The sequence below is a fragment of the Prionailurus bengalensis genome, chromosome B2, assembly GCF_016509475.1.
Source record: "Prionailurus bengalensis isolate Pbe53 chromosome B2, Fcat_Pben_1.1_paternal_pri, whole genome shotgun sequence".
NCBI classification, from domain to species: Eukaryota; Metazoa; Chordata; class Mammalia; order Carnivora; family Felidae; genus Prionailurus; species Prionailurus bengalensis.
In genome coordinates, this window is record NC_057349.1 from 50611404 (window position 1) to 50621570 (window position 10167).

Here is a 10167-nt window from a genome sequence, read left to right on the forward strand (position 1 = left end):
AAAAATATGAAACCATGATAAACCTAACAAAAGATATGCAAGACTTGTACATTAAGAATGACGAAATACTGGGGCACCTGGGTGGCTCAGGTTAAGCCTTCAACTCTTGATTTTGGCTCAGGTCCTGAGATCAAGCTCCGCATGGACAGTGCAGGAGCCTACTTGGGATTCTCTCTCCTGCTCTGTCTGCCCCTCCCCCACTCCTCTTTCTCTCCACCCCCCCCCCCAAATAAACTTAAAAAAAAAAAAACTATAAAACACTGATGAGAGAAATTAAAGCTGTACTTGTTCTTGGGTCAGAAGACTCATTATGGTTAAAATGTCAATTCTTCCCAAACTGATCTATGGATTCAATCCAATTGCAGTCAAAACCCCAGGAGGGTTTGTTTGTTTTTGGTAGAAATTGCCAAACTGGTTCTAAAATTCATGTAGAAGTTCAAAGGGCTCAGAAGAGTCAAACCAAACTTTGCTGGAAAAGAACAAAGCTGGAGAGCTAACACTGCCTGATCTCACAATGTATTATAAAGCTACAGCAATAAAAAGAGTGTAGTACAGGCATAAAGATAGACATATAGATCGAATACAAAGAATCCAGAAATAAAACCACACACACAGACAACTGGTATCAGACAAGCCACAAAGGCCATATACCTCTGGCAGTGGAGAAAGGATAGTCTTTTCAACAAATTGTGCTGGGGCAACCAAAAGCAACAATCCATACCTTATACCACAGACAAAAGTAATTCAAAATGGGTCGTAAACCTAAATGTAAAGCCTAAGATTATAAAACTTCTAGAAGAAAATAAGGGAGCAAACTTTTGTGATCTTTGATTAAGGAAAGATTTCTTAGATACCACACCAAAAGTATAAAAGAACAAGTGGACAAACTGGACTTCATTAAAATGAACAACTTCTCTGTTCTTCAAAAGACACCATTTGAGGCAATGAAAACAGACTGGGAGAACACATGTGCAATGTCTATTATCTGGGAAGAATTACATCCAAAATATATAAAGAATTCTCAAATTCGGTAACAAGAGAACAACTCAGGGGGCACCTGAGTGGCTCAGTCGGTTAAGCGTCCAGCTTCGGCTCAGGTCATGATCTCACGGTTCATGAGTTCAAGTCCCTCATCGGGTTCTGTGCAGCTCAGACCCTGGAGCCTGTTTCAGGTTCTGTGTCTCCCTCTCTCTCTGCCCCTCCCTGTTCACAGTCTCTCTCTTTCTCTCAAAAATAAACATTAAAAAGAAAATGTTTTTAAAGTGTTATAGTTTCCTTAAAAAGTTAAACACATCACTCCTAGGGAATAATCAAGGTAGATAAAAGCATTAAGTACAAAGACATAATGTTCATATAAATTTTGTTTGTAAAAGCTAAAAATTGGATACAATCTAAACAGTGGATAAACAAATCATAGTATATCCATGCGATGGAATACTACTCAGCAATGAAAGGGATGAACTACTTATACATGCAGCAAAAGGAATGAACCTCAAAATATATATGCAGCTTAAAAAGCCATACCAAAAAAGTACATGCTACAGGGTTTCCTAGATATAAAACTCTTAGGAAATGCAAATTCTATATGGTGACAGAAAGGAGATCATTGGTTGCCTGTGAAGTGGGGAGGAAAGGGGGGTATTACAAAGGGGCACAAGAACATTTTTAGAATGATGGATGTTATTGTGATTGTAGTGATAGTTTCGCAGGTGTATACCTATATCAAAACTTATCAAACTGTACATTTTAAATATGTGCAGTTTGATGTTTATCAGTTCATCTAAATAAAGGTGTTGAAATGTTTTTAAAAACCCACCTAACTTGGTTCAATCATGAACCAACAGAGATTACCAAGCTTATTAGAATACGCTCCCATCCAATACCAGCAGCACCCGTAATGCCCCAAATACAGTTTTCTAAATTTAACAACACATTCAGATGCCTGGAGTATATAAAATGTTCAGAAGCACAAATCCATTTTTTCCTTGATTTCACCACTGTGCTTTAGACATATGAATAAATGCTGTAAAACAATGTACACAGTGACGGCAGAGACAGAAAGATAAAACAACTTGGGTTTATAGGTCACAAAACACTCAATGACCTATGTAAGAAACCTGAATCTTGACAATGACTATCAAGAAATAGTTGTGCTCAATATCTAATTCTACTAAGTCAGTGTCTAGTAATGTATTTTTAAGACAATTTAGATTGTTAAAAGCAATTTAGAAATACTATAATTACCATCAATACCATCAAAAATAACTAAGCTAATGAAATATATATCTGAATAAACAAATGTAAGTTTGTTAGTTTAAAAATAAACCCTACATACAGGGATTACCTCATTCCCCAATGACTATGGCTATTTTTTTTCTTCAAGTTTGTATTTAAATTCCAGCTAGTTACCATACAGTGTATTCTTAGTTTTAGTTGTAGAATTTAGGGATTCATCACTTACATACAATACCCAGTGCTCATCACAATTGCCCTAATAGCCATCACCTATTGATCCACCCCCTGTCCACCTCCCCTCCAGTAACCCTCAGTTTGTTCTCTATAGCTGAGAATCAGTTTGACCCTGAGTATTTAGATGAGATATAGCAGATATTTTAAAACTTCCAAGTAGGGGCACCTGGGTAGCTCAGTTGGTTAAGTGACTGGCTCTTGATCTGCGTTCAGGTCATGATCTCACTGTTGTGTCACTCTGCACTGACAGCATGGAGCCTGCCTCCAATTCTCTCTTCTCTCTCCCTCTCTCTGCCCCTCTGCCACTCACGCTCTTGCTCACACACTCTCATTCAAACATTAAAAAAAAAAAAAAAATCTTCCAAGTAAACATTTTAAGTTACCATTTATGAGTCTTTGTTTAGTAAGTTAGGCACTTCCTTGTACACCATTTCATCAACATTATCCTATTTAATCTTAATAACCCTATGAGGTATTATCATCCCTATTTTATAGATAATAAAACTGAGGTTGAGATTAAGCAATTTGTCCAAGCTTCACATTCATTTACACTCAAATGGCTGCTTTTATCCATTCTAGATTTATAGCTCAGGGTTATGTTACTTTTCTTACAGGATCATAAGTTTATTAATCAGCAAGCTATGCATTTTCTAAATAGTCATTTAAGCATTCTTACCCTACACAAGCAAATTTGTAGTTCAAAGTCAATGGATGACCTATCAGCACTGAATATACCCCACCCCAGTTTTACTGGCTTTATGCAAAGAACACACTCAAGTATTAAAGGCATATTATATTTTCCTAAGATCACATGCACTTTTCTGCAAACTACAGGACAATTACCTTCTTAACTTTGACAGCCACTACACTGGGTTAAAAAAAATTAGAAAAATTAAACGTTTGCTTTCAAATGTTGTTTCCTGACACCTTTACAACCTGTAGTGTGAACTGTGCAAAAGGAGATTTGATGAAATCTCATACATCGTAAATAATCCGAAACCTGGTATAACGTGTTTAAGAAATGGACCTGGAGTCAGACAGATTTCAACTCTGATAATGCCTCTGCCATTATTAAGTAGCAGAAAGGCCAGGAAGGTAACTAACACGAGAGTGATTAGGAAAAAATGAAAAGTTGTATTTAGTGCCACGTTTGCAGCATACATTTCCTAAGTTGGTCTTTTAATGAGTACACTCTGGTTATAAACAAAAACTGTACCTGAAAAGTTGTGTGTCAGCTGTGAAAAGGGAAGGGCTTTCTTTTTTGTATACATAGAATGCTTAGCAGGCAGGAGAGCACCCAGGAACATCCATCTTACCTCTCCCCCAAAGCCCCCAACCTGGGGCAAAATGAAGTGTTTTCCTGGTACCCAGGAGTTAGAACGTCTATCTCCTACAGAAACAGAATAAATGGTGGCTAGGGTTAGGACCGGTTAAACCAAAGGTGAAACATGCATCTGTAAGCTGATCTGGGAATCTACTCATGCATAACGTTGTCACAGGAGAATACTTTGGAGTTCCAAAAAGCCAGCATACACACACCTTTACAGTACGACCCATTTTTATCCCAGCGGCTGGTGGCAGCCTTCTCCTTTCCTCAACAGCCTGAAGATTATCTATCTCCAGGTGAATTTCAAAGAATAACATTCTGGTTTGAAATTATGTACGTTGCTTTTTAAAAATCTTATTCAAATTATACTCAAACTATAGAAGTTAGAAGGGAGATTCCAACCCTGTCATTTTCCAAAAGAGGAAACTGAGGCTCACCATCACACAGGCAGTTTGGCAGGCCTTGGACTACAACATAAGGAAACTACAACTCCAGGGTTCCTTCTGATAAACACTGTCAGGTGTAAATACTGTCATAGTAACTAGGGCAGAGCATTTCCAAGCGGCAGGGTCTCCACGGTTTGAAGGCTTTTTTTTTTTTTTGGAGGGGGTGGGGTGGAGAAGAGGACTTATGAGTACAACACCAAAATTTCCCAGTAAGAGCAGTAATTTGGTATCACACCAACACAGTCCAAATATCACATCTCAAACACCATTTTCTGTCTGGCAAGGCCATCCTTCATCTCCAGGGCCATACCACCCACCACACCCTTCTCTACTTTTATCTGCCCAGCCTGTTTCTGTTAATTCCCAAGGCTTCTGCATACAAACAGGCTTGCTTGCTGTCTGACCCTGCCTGCAGACTTCACTTGGTGGATGTGGTCTGTGAGTCCCTCTGAGCAAGGAATACTGCTAACACTGGAGTGGATGACTGCTCTCCTGCTCTTTTCAAAGGCTCGTCTCATCAAGGAAGCCTCCTGTGATAAATAGGACAGTATGGTTTTCAAACTCCTTAAGTGGCCACCATACTAAGAAATAATTTACATGTGACTCAATACATACCTGCTCAACATGCTCTCAAATAACCCAAAAGTTTGACCTAATACTGTTTGTGGTAATTGGTACTCTTCATCTTATTCCATTTCTTTTTTTCTTTTTTTTAAGTTCTGAAGAGAAGAAAACAAATCTAGGGAAATCCAAATTTATTTCTCAACCCACTAATGGATCGTGACCTGCATGTAATAGTAACGTTTTGGGGCGCCTGGGTGGTAAGTTAAGCGTCCGACTTTGGCTCAGGTCGTGATCTCACAGTTCCTGAGTTCAAGCCCTGCATCAGGCTCTGTGCTGACAGCTTGGAGCCTGGAGCCTAGAGCCTGCTTCAGACTGTGTGTCTCCCTCTCTCTCAGTCACTCCCCAGCTGGCACTCTGTCGTGCTCTCTCTCAAAAATAAACATTAAAAAAAAATTTTTTTTTAAGTAGTAACGTTCTGTAATGTAAATGAGTAATTACTTTGACATGATACTAGAAGGAAGCATCAGCAAATATTTAGGCATGAGACTCCTCCCTGCCCCCGTTCAAAACATCACCTTCTCTATCTGCCCAAACAGAGATACCACAATGGAGAATTCGTGCCTGCAATACCACAGGTCAAGGATGTAAGAGAGAACCAACTTCAGGGAACTAAGGTTTCACTTAAGTGCCATTTCAGGAGAAGAGTGGGGTCCCCCCCCCCCGCCTTAACCATCTGAGCAGTCTTCACAATCTCACTTCTTCTCCTTACATCAGGCTGCCTATTTCTAACTTGATTGTCAAAACTTGAGGGTAGGAATTTTACTCTTCCTAAAAACCCTATACTCTGCCCAGACACATGATTGAAGCAGAATTTTCAAGGGGGGCTGGAGAATAGAGGATAGATCGTAAAATGCCCACAATATACAAATGAACATGTATAATATCAGATGCTGTGAAGAAACAAAGAACTTCAGAATAAAACTGAAGAATTACCAGCAAACACAATCCTGTACACTCCTTTTCTGTCCCAAGTATGACAAACCCCTTCTAGTAGAAATGTGAATGACTGATCATTATACTTTTCTAACTTAAAACAGCACAATTCCTTCAACTGTAAAAAAGCAGAATTAACTTCCAATCTTAGAAACAGACAAACTAGTTTTGCAAGGAGACACAGAGATTCTGCATTGGCGTACCAGCACCTTGACGCTCAGGTCAAGAGTAATAACATGGACTAAAGATAAGCTTACACCTAAGCAAGCCATGGAAGACAGAGGGTAAAAACAGACGCACTTTTCAAAAAAAGCATTTAATTATTTGAATTGTATCTACCTGCGACTTTCAAAAACGGAAGGGAGAGCGCAAAACGCTTTGGCAGAAAAAAAACTAAATCCAAAGGGGCAATGCTTTCCAGATCTTTCCCATAAACGATGGTTCAACACACTGAGAATACAAAAACATTTCACCTCTAGGCAGAACACATGTTGAAGCATTGATTTGTAAAGTTTAGACATTGGATCCAGGCCACGGAAAACCACTAACAAATCCCAACTGTGAAGCTTCAAGAATTCCCATTTAGAATTAAACAGGCAAGGAAGTTTCCTTCCCTTTAGGAAAACCGAGCCTTAATTTCTACAGAGGTGGTGCAGCAGAAGAGGGAGGAGGGTGAAGAGGGTGCGAGGTGACTGATGAGAAGTTGGGAGGTTTAAAACGTAATCTGCATGAGATGGGGCAGAAGCGAACATCCTTAAAACCTGACTCCTAGCAGCAATGGGCCTTCTAGGACAACTTTGTGCCTCTCTCACTGATCACAAAAACCCATTTTTACACGGGGCGGTAGATCTCGAAACGCGGCCGGCACATGTATCAGACTGAGAACTCCTAGAAGCACCAAATGTCACACCTGCTCAAGCTCGCGCCCCCCCAGCGCCTACCCCGTTTTTTTGAATAAAGGGGGAAACCCGTTAAGAATGAATGAATGGGATGGAGAAGTCTGGTGAGAAGGCTCAGGCAGGGCCCCACACCCCGGACGCGCGCCAGGCGAGGGCAGGGACAGCTCGTCCGAGGACCCTAGAGGCACACCGGATGACACGGACCACCGTGGGGCCCCGGGGCGCGCCTCGCAGAACAAAGGAGGCGCGGGGTGGCCTGACAGGGGCGCCAGGCGGGGGCGGAGGCCGTGGGCGCTCACCTCGTCGCCCCACTTGAGCACGTCCTTGTGCCGGTCCTTGACGGCGTGGTAGATGTGCAGGAACTGGAGGATCCCGTGCCGCCGCACGTGGTCGGCGTGGCGCTTGGTCTCCTCCCAGCTCAGCGGCGAGCCCTGGGACAGCAGCCCCATGGCTGCCCCCTCCTCCTTCTCGGGGCTGACGGCTGCCGCTCGCTCGGGGCGCTGGGCGCGAGACGGACACTCAGCTGCCCGCACAAGACGCCGGAGGCAGCAGCTGCTCCGCCCCGCGGGGGCGCCCTCGTGCCGCAGCCGGCGGAGAGAGGGAGGGTCCGCTCCTCTCCCGCTCCCCCGCGCGGGTCCTTGCCGCCCAGGTGACCGACTCAGGGGTCCGGCGCACCGCACGGGCACAGAGGCAGAGAGCAGGAGGGCAGACTGGACGGCTCTCGGCCAGGCGGCCTCGCCAGCTCCGGCTCCCGCCCCGCTCCTGCTCCCAGGCGGTGGCGACAGACCCCACCGCCGCGGTGCGGCAGCGGCTCCCGCTTCTCTTTGCCAGTGTCGTGCACTGGCTTCTTCCTACTTGTGACCAAGACCTGCGCCGCCACCGAGCATGCCCAGTCTTCCTATCTGCTCGCTCGCCGCTCCGAGGCGCGATCCGTAGCTCCGGATTTTATAGACTACGGGCGAGGGGCGGGGAAAGAAGGCGGTGCAGAAGAGGAAGCGTGGCCAAGCGCCCAAAGAAACACTGAGGAGGATGAGGAGGAGGCGTGCGCAGGCGTGGTTGGGGCGGAGTCGAAGGGGAGGAGCTCACCGGAGGCCGGGAGAGTGAATTCGCCCCTCTAAGCAAAGGAAAAGTGTCGAAACTCGATTTCTCTAATCCAAAGGGATAAACTTTGTGTTGGAGAAGAAATGTGATCATTTGAATTAATGAACAACACTCTATATTCTCTGTGAGGTGAGAAAAGCCCTCACACTTATAAAAAAACAAGTGAGGGCAGCCAGGTATGGTAATGACTCTGTAGCTTGGTAGATAAAACACCTGTTCAATTCTCGTTTCCACTATTTACTGACTGTGGGACCTTGGGCAAGTTATTTCTACACCCGTGTAAACTTATATTAATTCTATCTCTTATGTTGTAAGAGTGTGCACGATGCAGACGTGCATAGAGTTGATGACCAATACATTACCTGGTTATTAAGAGAAATACAAGCTTGTGTATTTATACCATATGTATATATATGACAAGTATTTCTGTATTCTGTAATTATTTGACCTATATTCTTTGCACAGACACCATTCATTGCAACAAAAGGGACTTTGTCAACATCTACAGATGGATTTATTGAAGGAATCTTCTCCAAAAGCATATCCCTCATCCAAACCTAATATTCATGACTAAAATGATGTTCACGTGAGCTTAGAAAAGAGTAGAGGATTTTAGAAGCAGCTGGGGGTTGACCCTATCCTGGTGGGAAAGAGAAGGAAGGCGGTATCTCAGCCCCAAGTTATTGTTCAATAAATATGTGTTGACAGAGTGCTGATGTGTCAGCGAGGGAGAAAGTGACAGCAACTAGATCACACACATGAGGCCAAAAGTGTATTCCATGAACTACAAAGTTAACATTTCTTAAGCACTTATTAACTAACTGCTGAGAGGCTATATGACAGAAGTCCCTTCTCCCACACCCTTCCTATTGGTTGTGCCCCTCTTAGGGCTTGGGGACATGGAAACCCAAGGTTTGGTTATAATGCTACAGTGGAGTGTGTGTATGTGTGTGGGGTGTGGGAGGGGCGTGGATTTGTGGGGGTGTTTGAAGCTCAGGAGAGGTTTCAATCCCCAGCACATAGCAAGGATAAAAACCAAGCTTCATTCTAATTTGTTCACAGCCAACTCGACCTCAGCTGCTGCATCCACTCTTCTTTGTACCCTCTGCACCAACATCACCAGGCTTGTTTGGTCCTGGCTTTCCACTGACTTTTCTGCTTGGAAATCTCCACCTGACACATTCCTGTTTATCTGCTCAGTCCCAGTTATTCCTCTCCTTAATTTGGTTGCATTTGTACATGCCTCTAGTTCTACATTATGATAGAATAATTTTAAAAGTATCTCTACACTGACTTCCTCTGGGATAGAGTTAATTTATGCCTTTTATATCTTTGATTCTAGTAAAGTGCTTCCTATGTATCTTACTTCCTAAGGAAGGCAGGTAGTGTGGGAATCTAGGAGAGCAGTGTTGCTCATGTTTCACATGCAAGTGAGACATCTAAAAGATCATTTTTTATTCTCAAAATCTAGCATTTGCATAGGCCTGCATTGTTCAATACAATAGCCATCAACTACATGTGGCTACCCAGCATCTGAGGAATGGCTAATTTGACTGTAAAACTAATTTTAGCTTTATTTTAATCCACTGAAATATACATTTCAAACTTGAAATTCCATTTGGTTACTGGAAAACTTTTACATAAATTTGGAGCAGGTTGGGAATATGAATTTACTTTTTTGCCTGTTAATTTTATAAAATGGAAATACAGATTTCCATTGAAATCTTAGTGGCCTAAGAGACCTACTATGAGTGTAATACACATACCAGATTCAAAGACCGTACAAAAATAAGCATGTAGATACCTCATTAATAATTTTATATCAAATTACATGTTGCCCTAACAGTATTTTGGATATGTTAAGATACAGTGTGTGCTTAAATTAATTCACCTGTTTCTTTTCCGTTTTTAAAGGTGGTTAATGGGAAATTTAAGATTATCTTTGTGACTCGCATTCCACTTAATTGAAACAGCACAGGTGTAGACATTTACTCTTTGCAAAGCACACACTCTTCTCCTACACCTGCTGCATTTCCTCACAATGCCTGAAGCGGGACTCTTGGGAGAGTGTCAGTTTCATTTTAATGAACAAACAAGTATTGGGGCGGGGGGTTCAGTAAGAGATTTAAGTTCAAGTCTAGCCAAAATTCTATATAGCACTGCATGTAGTGACTGTAATTTGAGTCACTCAGTCCCAGGTTCCGGTTGACACAGAAGGGGGCCTCTCATTCGAATTCTAAACCAGCACCCCCGAGAGCCCCTGGGCTCAGGACAATCCCAAATGGGGTGCAGCATGATGGTACTATTTGGCAGTTATGTCAAATGTAAACTGTGGCCGCCACAGTGCCTTAATCAATTGCTGTTACAA

At 42.8% G+C, this 10167-nt stretch overlaps 1 protein-coding gene across 1 annotated transcript in view; it reads right to left on the reverse strand.

Moving 5' to 3' along the window:
* Positions 1 to 7620, reverse strand: part of GCLC (glutamate-cysteine ligase catalytic subunit) — a 50671-nt gene extending 43051 nt beyond the window's left edge. Inside the window, exon 1 of the mRNA XM_043591662.1 lies at positions 6998 to 7620. Coding sequence (XP_043447597.1) covers positions 6998 to 7147 — 150 coding nt within the window. The 5' untranslated portion in view covers positions 7148 to 7620. The remainder of the gene's footprint in view (positions 1 to 6997) is intronic.
* Positions 7621 to 10167: the final 2547 nt, after the last annotated feature.